The sequence below is a fragment of the Exserohilum turcica genome (genome assembly GCF_000359705.1).
Source record: "Exserohilum turcica Et28A unplaced genomic scaffold SETTUscaffold_6, whole genome shotgun sequence".
In the NCBI taxonomy this organism is placed as follows: Eukaryota; Fungi; Ascomycota; class Dothideomycetes; order Pleosporales; family Pleosporaceae; genus Exserohilum; species Exserohilum turcicum.
In genome coordinates this window covers 385,870-402,479 of record NW_007360277.1, presented here as the reverse complement: position 1 = coordinate 402,479, position 16,610 = coordinate 385,870, and the positions used below count along the sequence as shown (strand labels likewise).

Sequence of the window (16,610 nt, the reverse complement as noted above, 5' to 3'; positions counted from 1 at the left end):
CGCGCGTGAGGCGTGTAGGCCTTGGTGTCTTCGGGTAAGCGTAGATCGAACAACACTATATTTTTTTGCAATATCTGTATACGAAAAAGGCTCATCAGGTCCTAGGGCATTAATAGCTGCAAGCGCAGCCTCAATATTAGCCATGGTGGTGGGGATACGACGCGTTGAGGTTGAGGTGGTTGTAAGGCGCGCGCGCACTTTGTGGTCGCGCGCACTTTGTGGTGGGGCTAGTTAAGCAATAAAGCGCTAAGCCTAGTTTTTACTAATAGGTACCCCACTATAAGCAGCTAGCAATTAATTAGCAATATCTACCACCTTATATAGCTAGGGCGCAAATCCTCGCGCGTCAAGGTTAAGAATGTATCGTACGATAGTCTGTTCCTCTGCTATAGTGAGCTTCTAGACTCTAGGTCGTGTATTAAGTCGATTAGTAATTCCACGAAGCTGATTAGAGAGCTGCTAATGTCGTACGCTGTAGGCTGCTGCAGCACGTCGTAAGGTCTTAAATTGGCCAGCAGTAAAGGCCTAAAGCGCGAGGTCAATCCTGCCTTCTTTGTACGATAAGATAGCGTTACGTTGTAGAGACATAATGTATTCTTTGTCGTGTTCGCAGTGCCAAGAAAAAGTGGCCGGCTCACTGGTTTGGCCGCCTCACTGGTTTGGCCGCCTCACTGGTGTAGTACGTTACATGTTATGTGATTAGTTATATGCGCTCTCTCCATCTAACGCCCCACTCGCCCTTTGCAAAGCTGGCTTCCACCACGGCGCTCTTCATGACAGCCTCGCATTTCCTCTTCTCAGGCTCATCCGGGACGCTAAATCCAAATGCGCAGCCGCGTCTTGCTGCTCTACGCACCATTTCTCGTTCATCTGCTTTGCGCTGGCCCTCGCGCCGCTTCAGCTTCATTTCGTCTGTCTCCTGGATGCGTTCGGCCCAGCCCTTTTCGCCGCCTACGGATCCATTGACGTCGTTTTGGGCTTGGGGCGGCCGGATCTTGCCTGAGCCGTAGCCGTACTCGACTGTGTCGGGCAGGGCATGCGCGTCCATGTCTTCGGCAAGCGGAGGAGGAGTAGATTCCAGGGCGATTCCGCCGTCGGCCTCGCCGTCTGAGTCGGAGATGGAGTCGTCGTCGCTGGTGAGGTCTGGCGGCGGGGGATGATGTTGTTGTTGCTGTGATGTAGTCGCAGCTTGGGCAGCGTCATCGACCATGTCTACGCTGCGCCAATCCTCGGGCTTCTCGACTACAAAGCGCGGTCTGCGGTTCTTGCGGCGCCCGTACACCTTTTCTGGGTCTTTTTCGCGGCCAAAGACGATGTCCTCGACGGTGCTGCATTCGACGATGATGCGGTGGTCGCCCTTTTGCGTCTTCTTTTTGTGTTTTTTCTCGCTCTTTTTCGTCTTTCCATGGTCATTATGATCGTCTTTTGCAGCGCCACCCGCAGGCTCTGCGCCGGCGTTTTCCTTGAGAGAGTCGATGGGGGCGCCGGCCAGCAGAGCGGCAAAGGTGGCTTCGATCTTGCGGTCCAGGGGGCCGGGCTTGCTGTTGCGGCAGCGTGCTGAGCAGTACTTGACTTCGGGGGCCTTTTGCGTCTTGCGGCGGTCGCCGATGACGCGCCCGCAGCTGTGGCAGTAGGGCACTGCGTCGCCGGCTGTGAGGTAGAGGGGTGGTGGTGTCACGGCGTGCTTGCTGGGACGCGACCACGAGTCCATCCACGACATGGTTGTGGTTTTGAGGGGTCTGGAATGGGGCAGGGATAGCGGATGATGGTTATTGAATGCAGTGAATGGCAGGTATCTCGACAATTGCGGCCGGGCGGAGGCGATGAGCGTCGAGAGCTTCGAGGTACGGGTGCACGACGTCATCGGCGCCCATAGCTAAGGATGCAGGGGCAAGCGGTGCCTCGGAGGCGACGGTGAGGGTGAAGGCTGGCATTGTGCGCATTCTCCAGCAGCCATGCAGCCGTTGTCATGACGTCCTCGAGTATCGCGTGTTTCTGCCTGGGAGCCGGCGTACCTGCCTGTGCAGCACGTGCTCTCCGCCCTGGCAGAGCAGAGCACCCGCAACCCCAGACGTCTCTCTACCACATGCTGAATCAAGCCACCACTATCACCGACATAGACCCAACGCCACCCGCCCGCCGATCGTGATAAGGGCGAGGAGATGAGACGGCAGTCGTTGCACGGGCTGCAGCGCCTCTCCAGCCGGCCCCTCGGATGTTCGCCATCTTGTTGGTGACCGGTTGCCGAGCTTAGCACTCCCCCACTCCCTCTCGGCATTGGAAACGTTTTGTAAACGCCCCGAGACCCGTTTCACCGGATGCAGCATGGCCAGAGAAGATATATGCCGCCCACGGGCGCCCCGTCGCGGTGGCGGCAGCAGCAGCAGAGCAGCAGCAGCGAGGGCTGAGAATCGACGGAGCTCCTTGGGCTCTATTCTGCGCAGAACTTCATATCACGTCTTGCCCCAGCAATAAGCACCGATACAAGGCGGACAAATGGAGCGTCCATCGCTATCTGCAGCGCCTCTAGTGCCGACATTTCCTCTCGCAAAGCCATCCACCCCTCACGACCTCATCGCCAGCCGCCGACGTCTGAGCGCGCGCCGCCGCTGCAAGAGAGCAAAGCTGCAGCCAAGGCCCAGCGCATCCGCATCCATGTCGCCCGCACTGCACCCCGCGACGGGCGAAGTCGGGCCCAAGGCGTCGCGTGCCCACCACCAGCCCATAGAGACGTCGTCGCCCTCGGAGCCGGGACGCCCGCGCCGCACCACGGCCCAGAGCGACATCGAGGACACGATCCAGCACCCGGGCAGCGTGCGCATCAACGTCCAGGGCGCCTTCATCGTCGACGACTCGCAGCCCGACACCCCCCAGAGCGACGACTACGAGCACGATCCCCACGACATCCGCCTGCCCAACCACACGTCCGTCGTGAGCCATGTTGCCGTCGATGTGAGTGTTCCTGCAGCCTCCGGAGCAGCCCTATGCTAACACACGTTGCGCGCCCCAGATTGGCGGCTCCCTGGCCAAGCTCGTCTACTTTTCGCGCGAGCCCGGCGACGATGCCGCCGGCGGCCGTCTGAACTTTTTCAAGTTTGAGACGGACCGCATCGACGCGTGTATAGAGTTTATGCGCAAGCTGCAGGCCGACCAGAAGCACGACAACGGTTCCAAGTCGCCCGACCTGTGCATCATGGCCACGGGCGGCGGCGCCTTCAAGTACCATGACAAAATCACACAGGCTCTTGATGTTGAGGTTATACGAGAAGACGAAATGGAGTGCTTGATCATAGGTATGCTTGCGCCGTCGTGCGCACACTACCTGATGGTCGCTAACGGGTGACTGTGCAGGCCTCGATTTCTTCATCAACGAGATACCCAACGAGGTATTTACATATAGCGAAGACAGCCCCATGACCTTTATGCCACATCCACCCGACCCGCCCAACATTTACCCCTACCTCCTTGTTAACATTGGTTCCGGAGTCTCCATGATCAAGGTCTCGGGGCCGCGGCAGTTTGAGCGCATAGGCGGTACATCGCTCGGAGGCGGTACACTCTGGGGTCTTTTGTCGCTGCTCACAGGCGCCCGCAGCTTCGACGACATGCTGCGGCTCGCCGAAAACGGCGACAACTCGTCGGTGGACCTGCTTGTCGGCGACATCTACGGCCAAGCCTACAACAAGATTGGCCTCAAGAGCACGCACATTGCCTCGTCGTTTGGCAAAGTCTACAAGATGAAGCGCGCCGCCGAGCGCGAGGCCGAAGACGGCTGCAACGGCGACCTCAAGCGCCGCGAAGAAGCAGAACACGTCCAGGGCTCGGCCGAACTCCCCCACAACCAAGGCTCCTTCCGCCCAGAAGACATGGCCCGCTCCCTTCTCTACGCCGTCTCCAACAACATTGGCCAAATTGCCCATCTCCATGCCGAAAAACACGGCCTTCCCCGCATATACTTTGGCGGCTCCTTCATCGGCGGCCACTCCCAGACTATGAACACTCTGTCCTACGCCATCCGCTTCTGGTCAAAGGATACTCGCCAAGCATATTTCCTGCGTCACGAGGGTTATCTCGGTGCTGTAGGCGCGTTTCTGAAGAGGCAGCCAAGAAACTGGGGGAGGAGAGAGAGTTTTGTCGGCGCCTCGTCGTCGCCGTCGTCGTCGTCGGGGGGTGGGAGACCGAGTTCGAGTACTCTTGTTGGTGCTTGAATCTTTTTCTTTCTTTTTTTTGCTTTCTTGAAAAATTTCGGTGGTTTGTCCTGAGCTCATGTCCTATGTGTGTGTGTGCTTGACGGACCTCTTTTTGTGTGTGTGTGTGTGTGGTTCAATTTACCTATGTATAGATGAACACTTGGAAAAAAAAGTAAGTAGAGCTCCCGTCCGAATTGGTTATCGATAGGGGTACATATGGGCTTTCTTTTTTTTTAATACGATGGATTGATGCCCTTGACTTGAGCTTTTCAACTTGGGTCCCGGGGGGAGGTAATGTATCTATGTGAGCATGGGCGCTTCAACAGCTGAGTTATATATTTTTGCAAATGCAAAAAGGACACACATGATGAGGTAGTTTTTTTAATGTTATATTTTTTTTCACAAGGCCTGTTTTGTGAGTGGTCTGGGTTACGTGTGAAGTGAGATGGGAAGGGAGAAGGAAGATGGGTGAAGTTACTCTAACGTGTATTGAGGAATCCTTGGTGTTGCATGGTTAGAGCGGATACTTGGTCTGATTTTTTTTCCACTCTGCGGTCTGCGTAGGGGAGTTTGGGGGGGGGGGGTTGGGGAAGAGTGTGTGGTAAATGGACTTGGTTGGTATGTAGCTATGAGACATAACTAAGTACAGCTGTTTTTTTTTATTTGGATTTGGATTTGGTGTTGCGGTTCCCGAACAGGAGCCTTTGTCTTGCCTTGTCTTGTCTTGTCTTGTCTTGAACTAACGCGGGAATTTCACTCGGATGATATACTTATGCAGTTTGAACGTGAATAATGGATATGTGGTGGGGTTACTAGTGTTGGATGCTGGGTGGTGGATGATGGCGACATCTACCCGCTGCCTTTGTCTCTCGCAAACAAATATACGCAACAGAGTGTGTGAGATGTTGGAGAAGCAATCGCAAAAGTCAAAGCGGGGGCAAAACATGGCAAGGCAGATAAAAGACATGTCGGATGCGCATGTGATGTGAGGGGTTGGTTGCGGAAACGTACGTTAGCGTGGAGCAAACGGGGATGGTGAAGGCGATGTTCCACGGTGCTTGTTTTTAGCAAACTGCTTGAGATTCTGGGTTTGTTTGGAGAGGGGACGAGATGAGACGGGGTATATAAAACGTGGTTATGTGCTGGGAAGTTGATCTGCCTTCGCCTCCATCCTATTCATCTTCTTCCTCTTCCACGCCGAATATACCTTTCCTGCACGGCTAGCACTTACGCCAATAGCCAGTGCATATATTTCCATCGATATATACTCTCAACTACTGCCAAAGCTTCACAATCTCCTATCTAAACTGCAACTCAACAACTCGCGACTATATACCATGCATTGCAAACAGAAGAACATGCAGGGTGTGATCACGCTGGCCGCGCCGAAACCAACATCGGCAAACTCGGACTTGGCGCCTGCAAGGCTGCAAGGCAGTTGCTGAGTGGTTCAACTGCAATGCGGCGCTTTTATATACACGCCGCAGATGTCAAGCCACATGAGGATATGCCTACGCCATTCTCCACTCTTTGTTCCTCATTCAGGGGTATATGGTCGACAGAGGCGTACTAGGAGTTGTCTGGGGTTTCTCTGCCATCGCAGCGAGGACGAGGACATATATATCCGCACGACGTTTTTCAGGAGTTTGTGTGCGAGCTTACAGCGCACATTGACCAAACTGGGACTCGACTGGCCTATACTTAGAGGCAAAAGCTTCATGATCCACCGGGACTTTGCGTCGTCTCGAACCCATCTCAGCCTACACCTTCTAGCCAATAGGACAGGTCCCACCGGTATACAGCACAACTAGACAATGCCTTGAGATGTGCACTGCGGTTCTTCTGCAGAGGAAAGCATGTTATTACTCCTTCGATATATGCTTCCCATCTCCCGGCTGCCACAACGTCCGTGGACCTGAGACTGAACGCCGAGCCCTCCAGCTACACACTCTACTAAAGTCTGACAAGCACAAAGACCATGTCTACTCCTAGACCCAAACTTTAGAATGTTTCGGCTTTGGAATGTTTCGGATTCCACACACCTTGGCCGAGGAACGCGGAATCCACTGACCGTGATCCGTCGTTGGTGTATATATAAGCAGCCAGAGCCAGTGGAAACGGCTTTATACTCAAAGTCCAGCAAAAAAAAAGGATCTAAGGGCTGCTTGGATCAATACGAAGAAAACTATACAATCGGGAAATCGCAAATCGAGTATAACGATAGTCGGAGAACAACATGGGAAGACTTCATCAAGGATGGAGAAGACGGCCATGAAGAAGAGTACGAAGAGAGAGAGGTACAGCACATCATGGACTGCTGCTACATATATATTCGATCCGAACCTTCATTGCCGTTGTCAGCGCAGCTTGGGTTACTGGCAATGTTTCCGCCAGCGTTGACGTGCTGAACGCGCATATGCAGATGCCGAAGCGCCCCCCCACCATTGTGACCTCTTGCTTCAGTACGTATAGCCTCCAGATATTGGTACCGTAATTTCAATCGCCTGATGGCTTCGAGTTTGTGGAAAATGATGGAAGATTTGACGAGTTTGTGAAGGTGTGCAGGCGTTGCCTGGAAGCTGTCAACTGTAGTTACAGTACTGTGCGACCCGAATATGTGGGTCTCAACCCCAGATCCGCCGCCCCCACGCCCCCACGCCCCCACCGCACTAACGACGTCGCGACGTCGAGACGTCGACGTCTAGCATGCTTGCAATTTACCACGTTTGTGTATACTGAACAAATTTTTCAATACTCATGTGCATCTATGCGCACCAGCTTGGAGATGAAAGGGGTCGCTCACCTCTTCTTGTTTTGCATACGCAGAATCGCGACACACCAGGCAGTACTACCTGAGTGAGTGGATATTGCTAGCGACCCACTACCAGCACTGCGTCGTGTAGATGGAACGTCAACAACACCCCTCGCTCAATAGCCAGAGCACGGATGCCTTTGGTTAGCTTTATATGGGTATATAATGAATCCACACGAATGCGTTGAACATGCGTGTTGGGTTAAAGCGAACGTTGAGGCCGTTACCCAATACCACCGCCACGCTCCCAGATACTACTTATCGAAACGCTATTTGTACGCGTTGCTCTCTATATTTAGTAAGGTCTAAATTCTCATATTCATTTCCAATGGGAAAAAAGGTTTTTTCGTCCGTCAGCTGTAATTTCGCCTCCACTGCGTTCCAATCACCTAATGAAGCTATGTATTGCGTGCTTTGGAAATTGACATGCTGCCTGCGTTGTAGAAATAGTAGAGCCAGCACATCAAAGCATTGAGAAGCTTCTTTTTTTTCTCAATAAAAAAAATCGTTGCTACATACGCTGCTCCAGTTCATCTACCTCTCCCGTCTTGCTGTTGGGCTCAGCTTGAATTTTTCTGGTTGTTTTGTTCACTCAAGCGAAAGAGATACATATGGCTCCTCTCTGATCTTCCCAGAGTGCTGCGAATCATCAAATACTGACAGGGGGCAGACAATCGAGCGGAGCAGGTGCGGTTTGCCAAGTTGATCTCTGCGGTACTTATTGACGGTTCTCTCTACATGCTTCTATTGAAAAGCTACCTCATCCGCGAGACATAGTAGTATACATGAAAAAAGCCCAAATCACTTCCTCCTATCAAGTCCGGTCCGTATATGTCCCTCATACCCAAACTCCATGTCTTTACCATGTGGGTGTCAATTTCCGCGCCCGCGCCTCCCCATGTACCGGGATCATTGTAGCTACCGTTATCCAAGGCATCGTCTGACTCAGAAATGTCGTCTTCTTGATCACCGTTCGACTGGCCGTGACCAGAGTCGTCATTTTGATCAGCTGCAGGGTTGGGATCGGCGACGAAACCGCCAGTTGTCCAGTCGCCGTCATCACCAGCGCCACCGATGTCTCAGGACGTTGTATCAGCCGTATGAACATTGGGAATAAAAATGCCGACGCCTAGAGGAGCCTAACGGTAGTTAAGTGCGATGCCTTGCTCTATACCATAGCGCGTGATTTGCATGGCGTTCTGGATGCTAGGGTATTGCTCAAGCTTGTTCATCTGGTTTTGATCGAGCGTAACCATCAGTCGGTTATCCGCCCATTCTCGCAGACAGTCCATAAGGTGGCGGTTAATGCCTGACTTAGATACGGAGTAGTGAGATGCTGGGCCAACAAATACAAGGCTAGAGCGTGCGCGTGTGCCCGCGACGAGCATGCGCGGCTGGAGCCAGAGAAATCCGTCCGCGTTTCCGACTGTGTCCAACACCACATGGTGTCGGTCTTTGCCCATAGACGCGTCGACAGTAAGCATTGATACACGGGACAGCTCAAATGCCAGACGCTCCTTGCCGCTCATCTTCGCATCTCGAATTGCTCCGTCGCGTAACGTGTTCAGCAAGCGCAGCTGTGCGTTGTAGGGCGTGATGACAAGCACATTGCCGCCTTGGGTTAGCAAAACTCGGTTGACCACGTCGTGAATCGTGACGAGTGCGGTGTCAATACAGTACCACGATCCAGTCGCATCACGTCGGGTGTCTGCAGTAGGAGTGTCGACTACTACAATAGTGCTTTTCTTGCCCCATATCTGCTGGTTAACCAGCTTGGCGTGTGCTTCTAGTTCTGTATCGAACGACTCTGGTACTTCCTGTATGCTATGATCGTTGTTGAGGCGACGGCATAGATCAAGCAATGGCTGAATAGTGAAGCGTGAGGTGTGTTTAAGCATCTTCATAGGGAAGCCAGTATAGTACATTCTAGAGAAGGTTGAACGCGGGAGTTGGTCTTGAAACGGGTTGTCAATTTCGGGCCCGTAGGGGGAGAAGCTCAGCTGTCGGTGGTCGCCAACCATCATAATCAAGTCGCACGCCCAATGGGTAGACAGTAAGGCGGTAACGTCCAGGTCTATGCCTCGCCCGGCCTCTTCGAGGCAGACTGCATGGGCTTGGCGGTAGATCTGTAATGAAGTTGTCGTCGCAACAGCCAAAGTGGTGCATATCACGGCTGCGCGCTGCAGGACAGCAATGTAGCCTACTTGGAAAGCCCTGCCAACGTCGCGCATGTTGTCCCGCGTGATGCGGTCTTCGCTTTCGAGGTCTTCCCGAGCCTTGATAAGCGGCTTCAACTTTTCGGCAAGATTGTCGCGCTCTTCTTCAGTCCAGGTGTTTGCGACTTCCTCAGTGATAGGGACGTTGCCAAAACGAGCGAGCTGCAAAATAACATATGCGAGGGAGCCTTCAATCAGGCGAAGGCGTTTGTCAGTAATGCCTGAGTAGGTGATGCTCATCTCGCGGAGGTAGTGCTCGAGCAGGGCTTGGGTGACAGTGCCTGTGAGCTTGGAGTCGCGCTCGATGGGTTTGGGATCACTGGTCTCCTTGCAGAAGTTGGAGTCAATCATGGCAATAACGGCCCTGTGCTCCGTCTGGACTGAGTGTAGGCGGATGACCAGCTTGTTGGGAGCCTTCATGTCCTTGCAAAGTTGAGGCATTCTCGCAACCCAGGTCTCATAGCTGTGGTCGACGGTCTCGTTCTGGATGCTCACATGTGTGGCTCGTCCATCCTCGAACTCACGGATGCTGTGAGTCTGTTTAGCTTCATCAACCAACTCCAACAAGAATTTGTTGTCGTCGTTAGGCTCCTCGTTCTCGAAGTTGGTTTCGGGCACCAGCTCAGTGTCGTCTTCCTTGTATTTCATGACTGCCTTCGAATTCTCATCTTCATGCTTATCATCTTGCTTAGCCTCGGCCTCAGCCTTAGCTTGTTGGGCTTTCTCCTTCTTGGCGGCGGCGGCGACCTGGCTATGGTACAGGAGAACCAGGTCCATGTTCTGCATATTCTTCTTTGCATGGTTGATCTTAACACGAAAAGTGTACCCGCAGAGGACGTGGATGCTGGTATATGTCTTGCCAGATCCAGAAACTCCTCCCAAGGCGGCGACATTGGCGAAGAGACCCTCGGATCGCCATGCATTGATTGGGGCGCGCTGGTAGTCTCGAAGCGATTGGTCCATGATTGTGGAGAACTTTTCCCGGTCATCTTCGTGGATCGTGGAGAACAGAGAGGACTTGTCGTATCGAGTGTGGTCCTTGCAGAGCATGAGGAGGCGGAGCTGCTCGAGGATATGCTCCTTGCCTTCGAAGATGGGTTGAAGCTTGTGAGGGACCTTCATGTTTTTCAGGCCATTGCACAGTCGCTTGCATTCCGTGTCAGACCCATCTTTGATGACAATGATGGTGCGGTTGCGGTTGTTCTGTGCCCATGTGTGAAGCTCTTCAGAGCTCATCTTATCCATCGCGCTCGCAGATAGGTCGGTATACTTGGCGGTGTCGACAACCTCATCTCCATCCATGGGTCGGCGGACGACCATACAGACTTGCCTAAAACCAGTCGACACGATGGGATTGACGATTCGACCTTTCCACATAACTTTGCTGACCAATCGAACTCCTTCGCATGTATCCTGAAGGTCCACTCTAACCTGATCACCAACAGTAAGGCGCGGCAGGTTTTCATCAGGTCTATCGCCGAAGAAGTTGACGTAGAGAGCCAAGTCAGTGTCGTTCTCACCATCTCGGTACTGTGTGTGCGGCACCGGGTGTATGGCTGCCTTGCCTCTGTGAATTTGCATGACCGTGTCGTAGCGCATCTCGATGACCGCTGCGACACCAGCACGGATCGCAAACTCTGTCCAGTCCTCAAAAGCATTCTCTGGGAGTGCCTTGAACTTGGGGAGCATGGCGGTCTCCATGATCCCCTTGTTGTTGATGTGTGGGTTGACGAAGAATCTTGACAGCGGGTTATATTGCGAGAGCCCACAGAAGCGGTCGATGACTGAGTTCGCGAGCGCGTCGATGTCAGTACCGCGGGCCAGTATATAGATGATAGGAGCGCGTCGCATCACCAGTTGGAGGTCGTGGTACTTGGCGGGCATGTCCGCGCGCTCTGTGAACAAGTTGGTGGTCATGGGTAGCTCGTTCTGACGGAACTGCATTAAGTACAGACGATGGGTCTTCAGTGTTGCCCAAAGCTTGTCACAATAGCTCGGGTTCTGCTTTACTAGGTGTGGGAAGAGTTTCTGCAAGTACGATTGGTAAACTTTGTCCGAGACGTCGAGAATGCGCTCCGACCCGTAGTATCGGTCTCCCTCGTCCGGAGGAAGATGGCCGCGGGGGCGGGTGTTACGATAGGTGAGCTCGATGTCTAACTTATGTGTAGGTTGTTGCTTGGGGTACATTTCATCCTTGTACAGGTGCGCGATGCGGAGGCGGATGAACGATCGGTCGTTAGGGTCTTCATGGAAGATGATCTTGGCCTTGATGTCTTCCTTCTGCTCAAAAATCTTCGCACCCCTCATCCTAGCTTGCAAAGTGGAACGCGGGGGGAGAAGACGCTTGCTGATCAATCGCTCAGTTCTGCGCTCGGCTTCCGAATTTTTCGTGTTTTCTTTCTCTTTCTTCTTGCCAGGCTTGGTGGGCGCGGCGAGGGTGAGGATCTCCTGATATTCGCGATCCTTGGCTTCGAGGAAGGCCAGATCGACGACGTCAACGGGGATGCTTCCCAGAGTGATGAAATGCTGTTCAGTCGCAAGCAAACTTCTTGATACGAGCTTTGCTGATGTCCCAGTGCATCTTGGTGCGCATGTGATTGCGAAGGATCTCGAGGTTGGTCTTCGTCATACCTCCGGACAGCCCAAGCTCGACGTTGACGATATAGTGTGCCTTGGTGAAGACATCGCTATCGGAGGGCTGATATAGTTCGGTGGTGGTGGTGGAAGTGACCGTGCTGTCGCTGTTGCCCTCAGCAGCTTTAACTTTGCCTTTGAGCATTTCCTGGTACTTTTCCAGGTCGCTCTTGCTGAGGAGCACTTCGGGTGGGTTGACATCATAGTTACTGAGCTTGAAAGACTCGGACAAAGTCTCTACCTCTTCCGAGAATTGGAAAGTGATGGCAGCGGGGAAAGTCATGTTCATCTTGACGATGAAGAAGTGGATAAAATGTTATTCAAGGAAATTTGGAGTGTAATGTGTAGAGTAAACAGATTGAGAGCGGCTGCGAGTACCAGTGAGGTGTGGTAGTGGTCGTTGGTGACTGTGAGACTTTGCCAGGCAGCCGCACACGCCAACCTGACTCCACTTCGGAACTTTTCAAGATGAAGATGAGAACAGTTGCAAAAAGCGGGGCAAATCGAACGATTTGATATCGCAGTTGAGATTATAGTCGATATTTCTGTTGGAATGATAGAGCCTCTAGTCAGGGCAGTCGAGAAAGGCTTGTGACAATTACGGTTAGGACATCCAGGGCGGCCACCACCACTTGCTCAACGCTAGTGAAGCCTTCGACATCGCTGTCTGCTTTCCATCAGGATTTGACTTACATACCCGACTAGCTTTCGAGATAGTTGGGCTCAACCGCCAACACAACTTTGTCCTTGGTTCCTGTGGCACACTGCGAGTTTGCTTGGCGATGGAACATGCCTGGATTACCTCAGTGACGGTTAGTTCTGTACACAGCTAACTAGATTTGCTTCAAACCTCGCATATAATTGGTGGAGAGTGTTTGCCGCCTGCAGATGCGGCAAAGACACGCGCTCACTGTCTGCTGGGGATGATAGTGAATGCCAGGTGAACGTGAGCCGCTACGCGCACAGACTGCAGCCGCTCAATATATCCCACAAACTCGATGCAATTTCTGCTTCGTTGTCGGCCAGTTGCCCATCGTAAGCCACCCGCCCCGTTCTCGTGCTGCTCTACTGACTGTGTGACAGATCGATCCACGCAACTACTACACCGTTCCACCCGCCTTCGGGCATCATCACAACCCCAACCAGAGCGTCCAAGTCTCCCAGAATGACATGGACGCCTTCCCACAAGAACAGGCCTATGCGGCTCCAAACCCGCATTGGCACCAGACTCCAACTGCGGAGAATACGCAAGGGTACTACAACAACACAGGACCTCTGATGCACCAGTTATCCCCATCGGCGCAACAAGAGCACTACCAGTACTACCAGAGCTTCCCGCTACCATCACAGAGCATGAATCAGGCCGCCACGGCTCCAATGTAAGCTGCCACATGTTTGCGTATCGCTTGTACTGATCTGGGCAACAGCAGACGTTCTCACTTTCTCGAAATGGACGTTGCCATTCGAAACAGAATCTACGCATATCTCGTCGGCGATCAAAGCATCCAGATCACCCAGCGCGCCGAAGGAGAACATGTTTTCAACTATGTTACAAGAATCCCAAACCCCCAAGACACCAGTCTGTACCCGCAACTGATCGAGCACCAACTCCCGCGCGTTTTCGTGCTCTGTCGCCAGACCTATAACGAAGCGCGCTACATCTACTTCCGCCTTTGTGTCTTCGGATTCATTAGCGGCCAGGCACATGTCAAGGCGATTGTCCATTGGACGTCGATACAAGACCTACACAGACAGATCTTCCACACGATTACGATACACAATCCCCAGAAATGGCCAGAAACTTTTGAGTACATCAGTGACCTCGAGTGTCTGTGCGATCTTCGGCGCGTGGAGATGTGCATCACCCGCGACCCAACCATGACAGGCGCCGAGGTCAGCAAAAGAGGCTATCTGGTGAAGAAGATTGGACAACTATTACGAAAGATCACCGACAAAGGTGCAGAGCTAGTCGTCTTGTACAAGAACCCTGATGGGTACGCTACGGTGTGGGGTAAACAAGTCACAATACCCCAGCCCACGCAAGAGCAGCTCCCAGTACCTCACGCCGAGCCTGAGCAGTCAGATGCAGACAGACTAAAAGCCACACTACTAGATATCCAGCAAGGACTCATTCCAATGCCGCATGGTCTGCAGCCCCCACAACATGAACGAGTAGCGTTGATGATAGACCGTGCCAAGCGATACAACCAAAGGATGGCACATTCCTACGCGGATTGGCAACTGGAACAAGAAGCTTGGCGTAAAAATCAAGGCATCGAACAGAGACTACTACGCAACCCTTCACCAGAACAAGCTGCGACCGTAGGTGCAGATACAAGGATAGAACCCACGTCGGTTCTCAAGATACCAAGATCAGATCAATACACATCAATCGAGTTGATACAACATGTCACCATCGAGGCCGAACAAGGCGAAATCGACCGGAGAACTTACAAGAGCCTCTTGTCTTTCAAGAATCTTTCCAGTGTCGAGGTCAAGATCAAGTGCCCTACCTCACCAAGAGAACACAGCAACCAGATGTCACGTCGTATGAAGCGAGACCAGGAAAAGAGCATCGAACAAGCAAAATCTGAAGCCTTGGCTACACTCTGCCAGATCACCGGCCAACCTCGGCTGCATGTTACCTTTACCCGCGAGTAGTGTTTTCTTCTTCTTTTTCGCGTCTAGAAATTGCTCTAGATGCCGCGAATGTGGTCGGTGTCTTTCACGACTGCATGTTGTGCTTACTCGCAGGCGGTCGGAACCGCAACGACTACTATAGCTTCATCTCTGGTTGGCAATGACGACTGCAAATTGATTCCATGTATTAAGATTCAATCAATGTTTTTCGGTGCACTAATATTTTGACTTGGCAACCTACCGCTTAAGCAGACGTGGCACGCCGGCGTACCTGGTGATGGTGAATGTTAGTGTGGCAGATGTTGATAGGAAGAGCTCGTTGGAATAGATCTGCTTTACAACATAGCAGCCGTAGGGCCCAGCCATCTAATTCTACGCCTTGATTGTTAAGTGCAGAATATGGATCGTGCAATTATATAGCCAGTGTCAGGCACAGCGGGTCCAATATGGTGATAACTGCTGACATTTCTCCAGACTGCGAACATGGAGACTCTTCAAACAAAGCCCACAGTTTACATCTCTTGCAAGTGCCGCGTAAACATTTGTATGCAATTCCAAGTATTAAGAATTTCTGGAGCGCAAAGACAAATACACACTCTGAAAGAATGCATCTTCGAAAAGGTCCTCGGCTGATGGCCTTTCTTCTGGAAGCCAACGTAGGATTCTTCGAACAAGCGCAAGAAGTTGCTCCTGCTCCTTGCCTTGGAGCCATTGCTCACGCATCTCGAGTGCTTGCTGGGGAATTGGAGTGGAGGCAATCCAGTTGCCTGTTCTCTTAAATTAGCAAGTCGCATTCCACTGGCTGTGGCGTAATTATACCTTCGGCATCCCAGTACCGACGGCTAGCCTCGCTTCGTTCTAAGAAGGCCTTGGGCGGAGGCCCCATGAGCGAAACCATCTCAGCAAGATGCAACTCATCATTGAGACGACCGTTCTTGATGGCGTGGAACAAACTATTTCCTTCAAATAAATCCCAGATCTGTATCATATTAGCATGGAAGAGCATGGCAAGAATACCGAATCACAAACCATGACTCCAACAGACCAAATATCAATCTTGGAGTCCCATTCCATACCAAGAATGATCTCAGGGGCTCGATACACGCCCGGCATGACATCTCCGGTATACTTCTCCCCTATTCTGGCTGCACCAAAGTCGCAAATCATCAATGGCCCGTACGTGGTGGGTACGACATGTGAACGATATATAGTCCGACCGGGCAGATTTTTGCGAGGAGCCGGATTTTGGCGCTCAGATTCCTCGATGTCGGAAAACACGGTTGGGTCAGAGACGCCGAGAAGGATGTTGTTTGGAGATATGTCTAATCGTTCTTAGCTGGCAAGTCCGATATACCACGCATTCGGAATACCTGTATGCACTACGCCCGCCTGGTGTAGAAAATCGAGACCAAGCAGGATCAATAGCAACGATTCCTGCAGTAACTGCTTGCTGAGCGTTCTAGTTGGAAACATATTCCGAAAGTTCGTGTAGCTCATGCCTAGAGGGGTGAAGAGCAAGCATTGATGCATTCCATGGGGACCGGCTATCTGAAAGTCATCCAGCACTAGACGTAAGAGATCCTTGCCTGGGTGCTCAGCCTCGATGGGTTTGAGATGCTGGGAGATGGCCATTTCACTGTTTAACTTGAGGGTACCTTTTTGCGTGATACAGACCTTAAGCGCTAGAAGCTGGTCTACCCTAGTGGACACGAGGAATCGTCAATACAGGGCCAAATAGAGCTTTCTAGGGGAGAAGGTTGCACTTTCAAGATCACCTACACAAGATCACGACAAAGCCAAATGGTGGAGGCCGTACCAAACCCAAGCTTGGCGACAACCTTGTAACGGGACTCGAAGACTTCACCCAGTCGCACTGGATAGAACTTCTCTGCTTTGTAATGAGGACTTCCTTCTTCTTCGACAGTCTCCTCCATGGAGAGATTCTCGACATGGCCGATGGGGATAGTGCAAGGCATACTAGAGCCTGCCATGGTTCGGGTGGACAACCACACACAGGGTTTGAAAGCTCGACTTTCAGCACGTCGCGCGTTCGGTATGTGGCAGCTTCGTAGTCGAATAGTTGGGCGAAACAACAAGTTTGCTTTGTTCATGGTTGTG

The 16,610-nt window shown here is 52.3% G+C and overlaps 5 protein-coding genes across 5 annotated transcripts; 2 read left to right on the top strand and 3 right to left on the bottom strand.

Moving 5' to 3' along the window:
- Nucleotides 1–703: 703 nt before the first annotated feature.
- Nucleotides 704–1,720, bottom strand: SETTUDRAFT_22483 (uncharacterized protein; the record flags this gene model as incomplete). Its single annotated transcript, XM_008031148.1, has 1 exon — nt 704–1,720. One exon carries the CDS (start codon nt 1,718–1,720, stop codon nt 704–706), a length of 1,017 nt encoding a protein of 338 aa, XP_008029339.1.
- Nucleotides 1,721–2,655: 935 nt separating this feature from the next.
- SETTUDRAFT_120830 (uncharacterized protein) lies at nt 2,656–4,474 on the top strand (the record flags this gene model as incomplete). Its single annotated transcript, XM_008031427.1, has 3 exons — nt 2,656–2,952; nt 3,011–3,293; nt 3,352–4,474. 3 exons carry the CDS (start codon nt 2,656–2,658, stop codon nt 4,206–4,208), a joined length of 1,437 nt encoding a protein of 478 aa, XP_008029618.1. The 3' UTR covers nt 4,209–4,474.
- Nucleotides 4,475–8,141: 3,667 nt separating this feature from the next.
- SETTUDRAFT_156252 (uncharacterized protein) lies at nt 8,142–12,141 on the bottom strand (the record flags this gene model as incomplete). The annotated part of the gene is made up of 3 exons (XM_008031426.1): nt 8,142–9,747; nt 9,979–11,782; nt 11,850–12,141. The coding sequence occupies 3 exons, from the start codon at nt 12,139–12,141 to the stop codon at nt 8,142–8,144; spliced, it is 3,702 nt and encodes a 1,233-aa protein (XP_008029617.1).
- Nucleotides 12,142–12,785: 644 nt separating this feature from the next.
- Nucleotides 12,786–14,513, top strand: SETTUDRAFT_34061 (uncharacterized protein; the record flags this gene model as incomplete). The annotated part of the gene is made up of 3 exons (XM_008031231.1): nt 12,786–12,887; nt 12,936–13,231; nt 13,280–14,513. The coding sequence occupies 3 exons, from the start codon at nt 12,786–12,788 to the stop codon at nt 14,511–14,513; spliced, it is 1,632 nt and encodes a 543-aa protein (XP_008029422.1).
- Nucleotides 14,514–15,053: 540 nt separating this feature from the next.
- On the bottom strand, nt 15,054–16,483 carry SETTUDRAFT_34060 (uncharacterized protein; the record flags this gene model as incomplete). The annotated part of the gene is made up of 5 exons (XM_008031230.1): nt 15,054–15,259; nt 15,312–15,471; nt 15,522–15,814; nt 15,863–16,191; nt 16,272–16,483. The coding sequence occupies 5 exons, from the start codon at nt 16,481–16,483 to the stop codon at nt 15,054–15,056; spliced, it is 1,200 nt and encodes a 399-aa protein (XP_008029421.1).
- Nucleotides 16,484–16,610: the final 127 nt, after the last annotated feature.